The sequence below is a fragment of the Conger conger genome, chromosome 9 (assembly GCF_963514075.1).
Source record: "Conger conger chromosome 9, fConCon1.1, whole genome shotgun sequence".
Classification (NCBI taxonomy): Eukaryota; Metazoa; Chordata; class Actinopteri; order Anguilliformes; family Congridae; genus Conger; species Conger conger.
Genome location: NC_083768.1, coordinates 15,381,174 through 15,396,776, shown reverse-complemented (window position 1 = coordinate 15,396,776; position 15,603 = coordinate 15,381,174). Strand labels below are relative to the sequence as shown.

At 51.0% G+C, this 15,603-nt stretch overlaps 1 protein-coding gene across 2 annotated transcripts in view; it reads left to right on the top strand.

Moving 5' to 3' along the window:
* Positions 1–15,603, top strand: part of LOC133136492 (protein capicua homolog) — a 56,937-nt gene that overhangs the window by 39,035 nt on the left and 2,299 nt on the right. The window contains exons 5-20 of one of the 2 annotated variants that reach the window (XM_061254031.1): positions 104–212; positions 599–781; positions 1,125–1,257; positions 1,398–1,588; positions 1,668–1,806; positions 2,302–2,399; positions 3,239–4,223; positions 5,557–5,687; positions 7,272–7,432; positions 7,593–7,780; positions 8,681–9,079; positions 9,541–9,842; positions 10,258–10,403; positions 12,433–12,584; positions 14,366–14,500; positions 15,140–15,274. In XM_061254031.1, the coding sequence (XP_061110015.1) occupies positions 104–212; positions 599–781; positions 1,125–1,257; positions 1,398–1,588; positions 1,668–1,806; positions 2,302–2,399; positions 3,239–4,223; positions 5,557–5,687; positions 7,272–7,432; positions 7,593–7,780; positions 8,681–9,079; positions 9,541–9,842; positions 10,258–10,403; positions 12,433–12,584; positions 14,366–14,500; positions 15,140–15,274 (3,587 nt within the window). Of the gene's footprint in view, positions 1–103; positions 213–598; positions 782–1,124; positions 1,258–1,397; positions 1,589–1,667; positions 1,807–2,301; positions 2,400–3,238; positions 4,224–5,556; positions 5,808–7,271; positions 7,433–7,592; positions 7,781–8,680; positions 9,080–9,540; positions 9,843–10,257; positions 10,404–12,432; positions 12,585–14,365; positions 14,501–15,139; positions 15,275–15,603 lie in introns of both variants that reach the window. The other variant, XM_061254030.1, reaches the window with a different exon arrangement.

Below are 15,603 nucleotides of genomic sequence, written 5' to 3'. Positions count from 1 at the left end.
AATGCATAACTTATCGTTGATGACAATACAGTTTTGATTTTCTCATTGTGCAGCTCGCTAGCGGTGCAGATTAAACCGTATCCCACCCCCTTTCCCATGGCAGGTTTTTTTCGGGCGTGGTCCCTGACGCTGTCCTGTCAGCATCACCTGGGAAAAGGCGCACTCAGTCCCTCAGTGCTCTTCCAAAGGACGACAAGAACAGCCCTGGGAAGGTACGCGCCCGTCTGAGCGTGGCTGGCATCTTCTCTCTTATTGGCTGTGCTTCTGCGCCAGGCACCCTCAGGTCACTGACACTGATGGAGTCTGCTTAACGCCGCCTCTGTCCTCCTACCCTCATCCTGTCCCTCACTCTCTTTCCATCTCCCTCTCTTTCCATCGCTCTCTTCCTCTCTTTCCATCACTCTCTCCCTCTCTTTCTGTCGCTCTCTCCCTCTCTTTCTGTCGCTCTCTCCCTCTCTTTCCATCACTCTCTCCCTCTCTTTCTGTCGCTCTCTCCCTCTCTTTCCATCGCTCTCTCTTTCCATCGCTCTCTCCCTCTCTTTCCATCACTCTCTCCCTCTCTTTCCGTCGCTCACTCTCTCCCCCTCTCTTTCCCCAGAGGGAGAAGGACCACATCCGGCGGCCCATGAACGCGTTCATGATCTTCAGCAAACGCCACCGGACCCTGGTGCACCAGAGGCACCCCAACCAGGACAACCGCACCGTCAGCAAGATCCTGGGGGAGTGGTGGTACGCTCTGGGGCAGAAGGAGAAGCAGAAGTACCACGACTTCGCCTTCCAGGTGCGTTTCCCCACCCAGTCCCGTCGCTCAAGATCTCCTTTTCACCTCCCATTGGGTGCCTCCACCCAATCCCGTCGCTCAAGATCTCCTTTTCACCTCCCATCGGGTGCCTCGCCTAGAAAAACGAATGCGCTTATAAACTGCTGCGAGATTACATTAAATGTATTCATAACGAAACATAATTTAATGGAGCAATTGAAAAGCGAATTATGAATGAAAGGCCGAGGCGGGTAATCGAATTGATTAGCTATTTATAGAAGGACAGTGCTGGCTGTGGCTGGTCCGGTGCCCATGCTGATGCCCTCTCTTCTGGCTCCCTCCGTGTCCTCCCCTCCTCTCTCAGGTTAAGGAGGCTCACTTTAAGGCACACCCGGACTGGAAATGGTGCAACAAAGACAGGAAGAAATCCGTCCCTGAAGGCAGGGGAATGCCCGGAGGCAAAGACGTGAGGGAGAGGAGTATGTCTGAAACCACTGGTGAGGGAAGGTGGCTGTGCCTCTCTGTTATACTGTGTGTGTGTGTGTGTGTGTGTGTGTGTGTGTGTGAGTGTGAGAGTGTGTGAGAGTGTGAGAGAGTGTCTCCCACCTCACTTTTCCCCTCTCCTTTCACCCAACAGATTCTCCGCTCGCCCCTCTGGGGGTGGAGCTGAAGGGGGCGGGGCCCGGTCCGTCGGGCGTGGCCGAGCAGAGCGCAGGGGCGGGACCCATGACCCAGCTGACCCGCCCGCGAGCCTTTTCCCAGAGTGCCGTGCACACCCTGGAGAAGAGGGAGCGGGAGCGGGGGACCGCGCCGGCCCTGGAAGAGCTGGTGAGCTGACCCAACCGATCAGCGCTCCCCATATTCCTCGCGGTCTTTCCCTGTGTTCTGACGCTCATCCCTGTCTTAGATGTGCCGGGACAGAGGGGCCCAAGGCTCGGCACGCGCCCCGCCCTACTCCCAGCCCCAGCGCGGGGTGAGCGAGGACATGACCAGCGACGAGGAGCGCATGGTGATCTGCGAGGAAGAGGGCGACGATGATGTCATCGGTGGGTCCGCGGTCCTGGCACCCCTGTGATGTCACGAATGTGCGCCTCATTGCTCTGTGTTGAAGTTTTTGCACCCGGCTCGTGAGTACGTCTGACTGCGGGATGCGGGAAGGGCACAGACACGTTGCGTCTGTATCATAGAGTTCAGTGTTCTGTGCAGCCCACACTCTTCCGGTACTTCCGGTTCCGCATTTTTAATGCGACTGTAATTATGAAGTTTCAAATTCTCATTAATCTTTCCCAGAAATTTTTGAATCGCAAATATAGTATGGAATTAGAAAATGAATTCTCTCCGTAAGGTTTTGTTAGCTGCGATAGTCACTACATGCTACGAGAATCGCAGGACTTGAGAAAAAGTTAAGAAAAAAGTTAAGAAAGTCATAGACATTTTTATGTGGGCGTTTATACGTATATGGGCGTTCACTAGATGAGGATTAAGGAGAAGTGAGCCATTTGAGACACAGCCAAAGTCTTGGTTGTCTTTGTACCCCACAGATGACTCCTACCCTGGCAGCTCCATTGACCTGAAGTGTAAGGAGAGAGTCACCGACAGCGACAGTGAGAACATCTCTGCTGACGAGGCTGATGGAAAGGTGCCACCATTCGCTTCAAACCTTTTAATCTCATTTCAATATGTGTCTGTCACATGTGCACTCAGTGATCACTTTATTAGGTACACCAGCTTTTAATGCAAATATTTAATCCACCAATCATGTGGCAGCAACTAGATGCATAAAAGCATGCAGACGTGGTCAAGAGGTTCAGCTGTCTTTCAGACCGAATGTCAGAATTGGCAGGAAATATGATCTAATCTGTGGAATGATTGTTGGTGCCAGACGTGGTGGTTTGAGTATCTCAGAAACTACTGATCTCCTGGGATTTTCATGCACAGCAGTCTCTAGTTTGCAGAGAATGGTGCGTAAAACAAAAAACATTGAGTGAGCAGCAGTTCTGTGGGCAGAAACGCCTTGTTAATAAGAGAGGTCAGAGGAAAAGGGCCAGGTTGAAGCTGACAGGAATGTGACAGTAACACAAATAACCACTCATTACAACAGTGGTATGCAGAAAATCATCTCTGAACGCACAACGCGTCAAACTTCTAAGTGGATAGGCTACAGTAGCAGAAGACTTAATACGTCTAAAAAAAAGAAGTCTTAAATACCTCATATACTCAGCACATTATTAGGTATGTTCATAATATCATGATCTCAAAAATTTTATGTCAAATTCTCTCCGTCATGAACATTGAGCTAGGTAGGGGTATATTTGGGGAGAAATTAGGAATGCTTTTTTTTTGGGTTTAAAATATATATATTTTATGGGGAATGTATTTAGTAAATTCTTGATAAATGTAAGGGCTGTGACTTGTGTATGTGTGTTTTTCATAATACGGTCTATATGATTTAAACTTTTCTCAACTTCTCTTCTACAGCGCTCCTTTGCTCCAGGGATCCATTCCTCCTCTGCCTCCTCCCCCTCAGTCTCCTTCTCCTCCTCTCTGGGGGGGAGCACCTCTCTCTCCTCCTACCCCGAGAGCAGAGGAGGAGGGGCCTCGGAGAGCCGACGGCGGAGAGGGAACGAGGGCAGAGGAGGAGCAGGAGGGGAGGGAGGGGGTGGCAGGGACGGAGCCGGAGCCGAAGGTGGAGGGTCAACCCCCGCCCCTTCACTCCCCGCTTCCAGCCAGTCCCTATTGGCCAGCTCTGCCCCAGGCCCCGCCCCTCTGACCCCCCTGGGCCTGTCCCCCATGCTGGGTGTGGGCCGGATGGCCTCCACCATGGTGACCAATGTGGTCCGTCCTGTGCTGAGCACCCCCATCCCCATCGCCAGCAAGCCCCGCGAGGGCGGGCCGCCACTCAGCCCCGTCGCCCCGGATACGAAGCTTGCCCTCCAGCCGCAGCACCCGCAGGCCCAGCTCCTGATTGGAGCAGGAGGAGGAGGGGCGGCCAGAGGGGGTGGGTACTACTCCTCCACCTCCCCCTGCCCTGTAAGCGTAGGCGCCGTCGGCAACGGCGGGCTGGTCACCAACCTGGTCTTCCCGGCTCCGCCCACTGTTCAGCTCATAACCCCTCCTCAGCCCACGCCCCAGCCGCTTCCGGCCACGCCCTCCGGCCATAGCAACGGCCCCGTGCCCCTCCCCCTCCTGCAGTCCCAGTTCCTCCCCGGCTCCCCGCTGGCGTCTCCGTGCGGTGGCAAGGCCATCACGCAGGTCCAGTACATCCTGCCCACCCTCCACGCCACCACTCACTCCAAGAGCCCCTCCCCTCAGCAGCCCCTGCAGCCAACCAGTATCTTCACCCTGCCCACAGCTCCTCCCACTCACGTCTCCTTGGCCAATGGAAAGCAGTCGGGGGTTGGGCCAGGAATAGCGTATGCCACCAGTCCAGCGGCCGTGGGAGTGGTCAGCCCCGGAGCCAGAGGTGAGCGGGGCGTGAGGGAGGTTCGGGCTTCAGCACTCAAACCCGTTACATTACATTTTATTTTGCAGACGCTTTTATCCAAAGCAACGTACAAAACAATCATATATGATTGGTTGTAATACCAGAAACATGTCCAGTACACAAGGTAGACAGGCCAAGTTTGTAACTACCATACCAAGACAACTATAACTTTAGGAACTACAGTACCGAGACAAATACAAATTAAGAAGTCCTAGATTAAGGTATGAAATGCAAGGGGGTAAAGATAGGTGACAGACAAGTGGCAGTAGGTTAGGGGACTCCTGCAGAGGAGTTGAGGTACAGTGTGAAGAGATGAGTCTTCCGACTGGGGAGCTAGGGTGGAGAAGCCAGAGCCATTCACACTGCTGGCAGGATAACCAAAAGCCACGGCCTGCTACAACACTCTCGCTTCTCTCTCTCCCCACCTCCCCTGTGCACACCCCAGTCACACCCACTCCCACATTCACTCTCACATTCACATGCACATGCACACCTGTATGTTCATGTGATTATGATCAAGGTTGGGTATTTGTCACAGAAAATATTGTGTGAAGAGTTGTTGAAAATCACAGAAACCCAGAAAAACTTTTTTAAAAGTGTGTTAAATGAATACATCTGAATTAATAAAAGTTAAACGCTTTATTTAGCTTGCAGAACTGCTGTAACAGTGAAGTTTTAAAAAATCAACAGGCGGTAACCGGCTGCTCAGAACGAATGGCCTATGATTAAAATGCATTGATAGTGCTGGTGCATAATTGGGTCCGTCGTGGAAAGAAAGAGCGTGATGTTTTGACTTTGACAGCATGCTGTTAGAAATGGTGCTAAAAGTTTTGTTTCGGCATCCAACATATTTGGTTTGGTGAGGGACTGTCACTGAAAGGCAGGAAGGAGCGCTGTGTCAGCGGGGCTGTCAAATATATGAATGGACAAGGACGGATCCCAGCGCATTCCAGAATCCAGAAATGTTGTTGCACTTTGTTTCTCCCAGCGTCTCCCAGAAAATATAGTTAAAATGTGTATGCCTATAATAACGCTATATTAAGGTTGAATTCTAATCCAAAAAGTCACAGAAAGCACAAAAAATGTGGAAAGTCACGGGACTGCCCACAAAAAAGGATAAAATCGTAGAATCTGTGACATCCGTGACAAAACACCCAGCCTTAATTATGAATCCTAGTTTCACTTGGACTTTTAATAGCTTTAAGAGGTTGGTGAAAGCACCATTAATTGTCTTGTTTTCTGAATAAAAATGAATGAAGTTGGAGAATCTGCTTATTGAGGACCCCCCCCCCCCCCCTCTCTTTCCCTACAGGTCACGCACAGTCTCCAGTGTTACAAGGCAAGATGCTGGTTCCCATGGCGACTGTGAGAGCCGGTTCCGCCCCCCCTCAGCAGGTGGCCCCTGCTCTCCCGGTCCAAAATGGCGCTCAGCCGGGGAGCAAGGTAGGCGTCTACAGTTCTGACCTTCTGAAGGAGGCATCTCCGCTGCTCACCTCTCACCCCCGGGCTGCTCTGCTGCTGCTGGAGCTTAATTGCCGTGGTGTATCATTGTCACGGCACCAGGCAAGGCTGCCTTTTACTCTCTCTGGCACAGCCTGCTCGTTTGTCTTCTGACAGATTGTTGTTTAAGCTAATGCGGGCACTTCGCTATGGAGCCCTTCAGAGACTCTTTTTAATGGGACAAAGGGGACCGCTTACAATAAACTTAGATAACCACACTCTTTGATACATCATTCTGACATAAAAAACACATTCGCGTACATGAAACTCGCCGCTCGAAATGCAGCCCGACGAGGGCATCGGTGCGGTCGCAGTCTGCCTGAAATTAACGTCTTATTTACGAAGACTGCGCAATCTGCCAACGGGACTGCCTTTCACATTTCGTGAAAGAGGGAGATCTTAAACGGCGCAGTTAAAACACATTAAATAGCTTTTTTATATAATATTGAATATTGTGGCATATTCCTTGTATTGGCTGCCATGTAAACGCGTATCCAGGGCATGAAGAAATGTGTACATATTCCAGCTGTGGCCGCCATTGTCGAGATGTAACATTGCAATGAGGTTGACTTTTGCCAGGAAAGAATGGGAACGGAATTTTATTTCTCCCAGAAGCGCAATTATTTGTATGGCTGGTTGTTTGTCACGGAACTCTTTCCCTGTTTATTTTCCGTGATTGCTTTGGCGGATAACTGATACAAACGCAAAACCCTGTTTTTATTATTTTAGCAATGCCGGTTAAGCATGCTCTGTTTCTAACAATCTTCTGTTAAAAGGCAAAAAGCATGTCTTTCTGTGATGGACAAAAGTGATTGAAAGCAGCATATCAATGCATTCAGCCTACACATATTTTACTAGCAACAACAAGTTTTTGAAGCTTCAAACACTTGTCATTTCCCCACAGCTTCGCATGAGATGTTGGTTCATTTATTGGTTAATATTTATTAATATATAAATTATTTTCAAAATATTTTTTGTGACAAACACCCAGCTTTAATTATTGCTTGGCTGCAATCATGAATTAATATACATTAATATACAGAAACGTACAACAAATGTCATATGTGCGCTTGAAAATCATCGTAAAAGGCTTAGTAAATGGTCCATGATATACAAGAGGTCTCTCACTGTCGTAATCTGATCTCAGAGACTGCTAAACAGTAGCCAAATATAAATGTTGTGATTTGATCTCTCAGTTGCCGAGGAAGTATCAAATATTTTTTTGAGCTTTGTGATTGCCGTCGCTGTCTGGTATCCCTGGCAGCTTGCTCCCTGGGCCCAGTCCCAACGTGACAAAAACGGCAGCAATTTCCCAGCTCAGTTCACACAGGGCTTAGCCACTGGAAGAATGAAAGGAGGCGCCGATATGGCCAAAAGCCAGCGAAAGGACAATGGTTAAATGTGGTTAAGTACTTGTTAAGTCATGATTATATTTGCCGTATTGGTAGACTGGAAGCTTCGTGGTGTGGAACTTTGAACAGAATCTGTGCTCTCTGTGATTTGACGCGCCTCACGTCTCCTGCTCAGATCATCCAGATTGCGCCCATGCCAATGGTCCAATCCCAGCTGCCCACCGGGGGTGCCGTGCATGCTGGGAGCCCCTTCCCTGTGTCCGTGGCGACAGCGACAGTGATGGCTTCAGGCCCCGCCCCTTCACAGACGGTGCTACTTCCACCCCCACCCACAAGGTACTGTTGCCAGGGAACAGAGTCTGACATCACAATGCACCCCCACCACTCCCCAGCGCTGTAGTGACACCACTGCTGAACGCCAATGTGTTTCTAGCATTAGTATCGCCGTTGAATGCTATTTATTAAATTGTGTTCCTCCTCCTCCTCCTCTTCATAGGATCACATATGTTCAGTCCACCCCTGGAGTCCCCACCCCGCTGCCGCTGGTCTCCACGGTGACCGGGTCCTCCCCTCAGCCAGTGCAGCCCCCTCCTGCCCCGGCGTACATGCCGTCGCCCCTGGCAACTCTGGGTTTCACGGCAATCGCCCCAGCGGGCCAGACCTTGGTACAGCCCCTCATAGCAGGTCAGTTTACTGTAAGAGTCACCACTGGTGTGATAAACAAAAGGTATCCAGTGGGTCGTCTTCCCCCTTAGTGACCGGGTGTGAAAGAGTGAGTGTTACAGGCATAGTCTTCCCCCTTAGTGACGCAGTGTGAAAGAGTGAGTGTTACAGGCATAGTCTTCCCCCTTAGTGACCGGGTGTGAAAGAGTGAGTGTTACAGGCATAGTCTTCCCCCTTAGTGACGCAGTGTGAAAGAGTGAGTGTTACAGGCATAGTCTTCCCCCTTAGTGACCGGGTGTGTGAGAGTGAGTGTTACAGGCATAGTCTTCCCCCTTAGTGACCGGGTGTGAAAGAGTGAGTGTTACAGGCATAGTCTTCCCCCTTAGTGACCGGGTGTGTGAGAGTGAGTGTTACAGGCATAGTCTTCCCCCTTAGTGACGCAGTGTGAAAGAGTGAGTGTTACAGGCATAGTCTTCCCCCTTAGTGATGCAGTGTGAAAGAGCGAGCGTTACTCATTTAATGTGTTTCAAAGCCTTAGTAATTACATTATAATTATAGCTAATGTTATAGTATAAACAATGTAATTGTATTTAATACATTGAGCGGAGCCAAAAGATGCGGTTCCCATCACGATGGAGTAGAGTGCTCACATTTGCCCTCTGGTGGTGGTTGTGTGAAAACAAACCTAAGCCACTATGTATTGTGAGTAATTGCTACAAATGACTACTCGGCCTGTTACAAGCCAAAATGCAACGTGGCTGCCCCCTACTGTCGGAACCTAGCAAGTACTATTTCCCGACCAGGGGAATTCTTGCCACAGAGGCAAAATGTCAAATGAAATACGAAACCACTGTAGGCATAGTCACCCCTAGTAATCCAGTATAGGAGTGCTAATGTCATTCTCCTCTCTTTTCCCCCCAGGCCAGCCACCCCTCCTGGCTCCAGCACAGTCTCCCAACTGCCCCCCGCTCACCTCCTCAGGAGTCGGGGGGCAGATAGTCACTGCCATTTACCCTCCGCCCAGCGTCACCCTGGCAGCGGGGGTGGTCTCCGTGACGACGGTGCCCCCTGGCGGGGCGTACGCGGGCTCCTCGCCCTCCCCCCCGCACATCCTGCCCAAGCACCCGCAGACGGACAGACTGACGGACAGGCCCGCCCACGTGCAGGCGGAGCCTCTGGCAGAACCTCCCACACATTCCCAGACGGACAGGCAGGGGGAGGGACTGGCCTCAGCCAGGCCCCCCGGAGCCTCAGTGGCGGCCCCCAATGGTGTGGCGGGGCCACTGCAGCCCAGGAGCCCCACACTGCCCTCGCACATGGGTATGGGCTGACGTACATTTCATTTGATTGATTTTCACTGTTTTTATGTTTCTCAGGGCTGGTTTTTCCGACTATACGGCCTCCCAACCAGATCTGAAAAATGTCACAAATGCAAGCACCTTCTGATTGGTCAATGTGTCGATGCTTGCAAGACAATTCAAGCCGACAGTGCCTGTTTTTTTTTGGTTTTTTGGTTTATGGGCTCCCAAAAAAGTCTGATCGGTGCGGAATGGTATCTCATACATAGCGAGTAGCGAGGTTAAGGCCTAACGATTTGGTCCCAATAACAGTCAGGGGCCCGCTAGTCATATACTGTACGCCTGCCTTTAGAGAAGCTGCAGGCTCTTTGGGTTTAAATAGTCTTCGCTGTGTCTTCCTGTTTTTAGACCATCTCTCCTGTTTGCTCCTGCGGTTGCAGCTCTCCTCACGGCTGTGCTGTCTTTTTTTTTTTTTTTGAGCAGGCGCCGCACAGGACGCCCCCAAGCTGCCCTCGGTCTCAGCGAGGGCCCCTCAGAAAGTAAAAGCCACGGTAGCCAGCATCCCTGTGGGCAGCTACGAAGCAGGTGGGCGGGGGAGGGAGAAGGAGAGAGAGAGGGAGAGGGAGCGGGAGCGGGAGAAGGAGGCTGCCCGTGGGGGCCGTTTCTCGTTTGAGCCGGAAGAGTGTGGGGGCCCCGGCGAGGAGGGCCCTTCGGCGGGACGTCCCGAGGGCCACAGCGATGCAGACCGCCCCAGCAGTCGCAGCAAGGACGGAGGTGCCAACGAGGTAGGCCAGAACCACTCACCGGCACAGCGCAATGTCATTTAGCTGATAATCTGTTATGTAGCTGACACTTTTATCCAAAGTGTCTTAAAGTTGATTAGACTAAGCAGGGGACAATTTTGTGTTGTTTTATCGTGTTGTGTCACGTCCTGATTGGAATTAAATTGAATATAACAGTAAAAAAAAGTTAACTTCAATGGCAGTGCCATCTGGACAGCCATGGACATGGAGTTCTTTATTGTCCTAATCAAATTTTACTGCGGTGCTCTCATCCATTATAATGACATCCGTTTTGCCGTTTACCATCGACCGTGATCCATGTGAATGCAACATAATGCCCCCATTCAGGCTCACACATTTATGAGAAACGGTGGGCATTAAGGTATACATCTTCCTCTCTCTTTCGTTTGTGTGCAAGGATTCCCTCCCCTCCTCACCCTTGGCCCCATCTTCTGGGCCGGACACCCCTCTGGCACCCCCGCAGAACGACAAGGATGCCCACCTGCAAAAGAAGGCCAAGTCCCGCCCCCCTCCACTCAAGAGGACTTTTGACTCAGCGGACAAGTGAGTGACAGACATGCAGAGCCATTGGCAAACCAGAATCTGATCAGAAAGAAATGTATTCACATCAGTAAACTATCAAATATATAGATAAGAGTCAGTTTGTGTAAACGGAGGGACTGAGTCTCACTAACTCTCAACATTACATTACATTACATTATTGGCATTTGGCAGACGCCACTGACTCTAAACATAGGGACTGAGTCTCACTGACTCTCAACAGAGGGACTGAGTCTCACTGACTCTCAACAGAGGGACTGAGTCTCACTGACTCAACACAGGGACTGAGTCTCACTGACTCTCAACAGAGGGACTGAGTCTCACTGACTCTCAACAGAGGGACTGAGTCTCACTGACTCTCAACAGAGGGACTGAGTCTCACTGACTCTAAACAGAGGGACTGAGTCTCACTGACTCTAAACATTACATTACATTACATTATTGGCATTTGGCAGACGCCACTGACTCTAAACATAGGGACTGAGTCTCACTGACTCTCAACAGAGGGACTGAGTCTCACTGACTCATCAGAGGGACTGAGTCTCACTGACTCATCAGAGGGACTGAGTCTCACTGACTCTCAACAGAGGGACTGAGTCTCACTGACTCATCAGAGGGACTGAGTCTCACTGACTCTCAACAGAGGGACTGAGTCTCACTGACTCTCAACAGAGGGACTGAGTCTCACTGACTCTCAACAGAGGGACTGAGTCTCACTGACTCTCAACAGAGGGACTGAGTCTCACTGACTCTCAACAGAGGGACTGAGTCTCACTGACTCAACAGAGGGACTGAGTCTCACTGACTCAACAGAGGGACTGAGTCTCACTGACTCTCAACAGAGGGACTGAGTCCCACTGACTCTCAAGAGAGGGACTGAGTCTCACTGACTCTCAACAGAGGGGCTGAGTCTCACTGACTCTCAACAGAGGGGCTGAGTCTCACTGACTCTCAACAGAGGGGCTGAGTCTCACTGACTCTCAACAGAGGGACTGAGTCTCACTGACTCTCAACAGAGGGACTGAGTCTCACTGACTCAACAGAGGGACTGAGTCTCACTGACTCAACAGAGGGACTGAGTCTCACTGACTCAACAGAGGGACTGAGTCTCACTGACTCAACAGAGGGACTGAGTCTCACTGACTCAACAGAGGGACTGAGTCTCACTGACTCTTAACAGAGAGACTGAGTCTCACTGACTCAACACAGGGACTGAGTCTCACTGACTCTCAACAGGGACTGAGTCTCACTGACTCTCAACAGAGGGACTGAGTCTCACTGACTCTAAACAGAGGGACTGAGTCTCACTGACTCTCAACAGAGGGACTGAGTCTCACTGACTCTCAACAGAGGGACTGAGTCTCACTGACTCTCAACAGAGGGACTGAGTCTCACTGACTCAACAGAGGGACTGAGTCTCACTGACTCAACAGAGGGACTGAGTCTCACTGACTCAACAGAGGGACTGAGTCTCACTGACTCAACACAGGGACTGAGTCTCACTGACTCTCAACAGGGACTGAGTCTCACTGACTCTCAACAGAGGGACTGAGTCTCACTGACTCTCAACAGAGGGACTGAGTCTCACTGACTCAACAGAGGGACTGAGTCTCACTGACTCTCAACAGAGGGACTGAGTCTCGCTGACTCTCAACAGAGGGACTGAGTCTCACTGACTCTCAACAGAGGGACTGAGTCTCGCTGACTCAACAGAGGGACTGAGTCTCGCTGACTCTCAACAGAGGGACTCCGTCTCACTGACTCTCAACAGAGGGACTCCGTCTCACTGACTCTCAACAGAGGGACTCAGTCTCACTGACTCTCAACAGAGGGACTCAGTCTCACTGACTCTCAACAGAGGGACTCAGTCTCACTGACTCTCAACAGAGGGACTCAGTCTCACTGACTCTCAACAGAGGGACTGAGTCTCACTGACTCTCAACAGAGGGACTGAGTCTCACTGACTCAACAGAGGGACTGAGTCTCACTGACTCGAAACGGAGGGATTCACTGTCTGGCGCTCCTGTTCCAGGGTCCTTTCCGGAATGTACTTTGAGGAGCGCTTTGCGGAGTTGCCGGAGTTTCGTCCGGAAGAGGTGCTTCCGTCCCCCACCCTGCAGAGCCTGGCCACCTCGCCCCGCGCCATCCTGGGCAGCTACCGCAAGAAGAGGAAGAACTCCACCGGTGAGAGAGGGAGGGAGGGAGGGAAGGAACAGGGAGGGAGATGGGATAAGGAAGTAGAGAAGAAATATGGGCCAGCTGACCTAGAAAGTGAATGACTCCAGCAATGAGATGAGGAGAGAGAACATGATCTCAGATTACCCGATGGGGCTGGATGGAGGGGAATGGAGTGCGTTAATGCCACTGTACTGTCACTTTTTATACCAGCCCTGTACGGTCCTGCACAACATTAAAAATGAAGTGAGTTATGCTGAGCTGAGAGTCTGCTTATGAATCCACCTTTTACTGCCTCTGAACCATGAATAACTCTGATGAGCATTATTGTCCATTGTAGGACTCCAGTCATACAGACCCCGTTTACACTTGGTTGCGACTTAAATATCCAGACAGTGATTATCCTCATTAAAATGCAAATGTCATTTTTAAGAAACTGAAATATGCCATACAAATTTTATATTTTTGTAGCGGCTACCATGTTTGCTTTCCGAGAGGCGGAACAAGGCAGGGAGTGGGTTGTCTGGGTTTTGCATTTTACGTGCAAAATATCGATCAGGTTTCAATCTGCCTAACCGGAAATGCATCTGACTACCAAGTGTACATGCAATGTGGTTAAATCATTTCCTGATACTATAGATGCAAATCACATGAAACGACCAAGTGTAAATGGGGTCCCAGTAGCCCTTCAGACAGGGATCAGCAACTCACTCTTCGTCCAAGAGGGCAGAGAATGGCTGTTTTTCCCCATCATCCCTTTATATTTGGGAGTCAGGTGTGAAGACAGTCCAGCCAATCGGTAGCACATATAGGAGTTCTATGTATTGGAATGTGTTCTGAGGGCAGCATTAGATGTGATTGGTTCTGTCAGGCACTCAGGTAGAGGTAGAGTCACTATTCAACATGCCTGGACAACAGACTCGTGGTTTCCACAGTGTGGTGGTTTGCTTGATGGTCTCTGATGCAGGAGACCGAGGCGTTCAGGTTCCTTTCCTTTTCTCTTTGTTTTACTAACTTTTAAAATTATATTTTATATATAATAACAGATTATATTTTTCAGCTTCTCTTGTTCTATCATTTTGTTCATTGCTTTTAATTTCAGTGATGACTTTTGACCCAACATAATCTAGGTCTTAATGGAGATCAGGCTTGCACTTCCTATTCCAAATGATCCCACCTCCTCGCTTTCATGATTGGGCGCCTGATGGAACCAATCACATCTACATCTAATTCTGCCCTCAGAACACATTCCAATAAATATAATGTGCATCAGTAGCACTAATTACCCGGGAGAAAAGAAAACCAGGGCTGGATTTGGATTTGAGGTCCAGAGTTGATGATCCTGTCTTAGAAGCTTTCACCCCCTCCCCCTATATCATGGGTCTCAAACACAAATTCTGCAGGGACGGTATATGCTGGTGTGTGTTTGATTATTGTGCTTAATATAATATAATATAAGCCGCACGCCTTGTTTAAAAGGCCTAAATTGTCTGCTGACTGAAAGGAAACCACTGTGGTGGCCTTCGGGCCTGTAGTTTGAGACCCCTGCCGTGTATTCAGTGTCTCTTTTGACCTCTTCTGGGTATACCACAATTTCCCAGTGCTCAATTTCCTTTTGAGGAGTTGGGGGGAATTTCATTGCATTTTTCCCGACATTTTCTTCCACTCAAATGTTTTCATTCCCGTTGGAAATGTTCCACACTGAGGCCCGTGTGGCAGTGTGACTGACGTGCTGTACAGAGTAACGGTGAATAGACGGGCTGCCTGACTGAACCCTGACCCTTCCCCAGACCTGGACTCCTCCACCGACGACCCCATCTCCCCGAAGAGGAAGAGCAGGCGCCGCTCCAGCTGCAGCTCGGAGCCCAACACGCCCAAGAGCGCCGCCAAGTGTGAGGGGGACATCTTCACCTTCGACAGGGCAGGTACGACCCCGCCCGCCACTCTTCTTTCTGTCCCCTCACCCCTGTCCTCTCTCCCTCCCCCCTCACCCCTGTCCTCTCTCCCTCCCCCCTCACCCCTGTCCTCTCTCCCTCCCCCTTCCCCCCTGTCCTCTCTCCCCTATCCTCTCTCCCTCCCCCCTCACCCCTATCCTCTCTCCTTCCCCCCTCAACCCTGTCCTCCTACCCCTCACCCCTATCCTCTCTCCTTCCCCCTCACCCCTGTCCTCTCTCCCTCACCCCTATCCTCTCTCCCTCCCCCCTCACCCCTATCCTCTCACCCCAATCCTCTCTCCCTCCCCCCTCACCCCTATCCTCTCTCCCTCCCCCCTCCCCCCTCCCCCCTCACCCCTATCCTCTCTCCCCTATCCTCTCTCCCTCACCCCTCACCCCTATCCTCTCTCCCTATCCTCTCTTCCTCCCCCTCCCCCCCTCACCCCTGTCCTCTCTCCCTCCCCCTCCCCCCCTCACCCCTGTCCTCTCCCTCCCCCCTCACCCCTCACCCCTATCCTCTCTCCCTCCCCCCTCACCCCTCACCCCTCACCCCTATCCTCTCTCCCTCACCTCTCACCCCTGTCCTCTCTCCCTCCCCCCTCACCCCTCACCCCTGTCCTCTCTCCGCAGGCACGGACTCAGAGGACATCCTGGGGGAGCTGGAGTTTGACAAAGTGTCCTTCTCCTCCCTGCGTCGCACGCTGGACCAGCGTCGAGCCTTCGTCATGCAGCTGTTCCAGGAGCAGCACGGCTTCTTCCCGTCAGGTGACCTCCCTCCCCCTCACCCATTGGCCAGCCTCATCTGTCTCTGCCCATTGGCCAGTGTCATCTCTCTCTACCTATTGGCCAATGACATCTGACATCTCCCTTTACACTTTCTTCCCTCACTTACTTTTCTCTCTGGCGGATTAAACTGCCTTTAAATATGTAGACCTAAACATCCTCACCCATTGTCCGGGTGGTTAAACGCATCATTACCATTAAGCATCACCACAGTTGGTCATAGCTTGCAGCTCTCACCATCATTTGACTTCCTACTTGGACAGTCTCAGTATCTCAGAAGTCAAATTCGTACTGGTACATGACATCGGTTT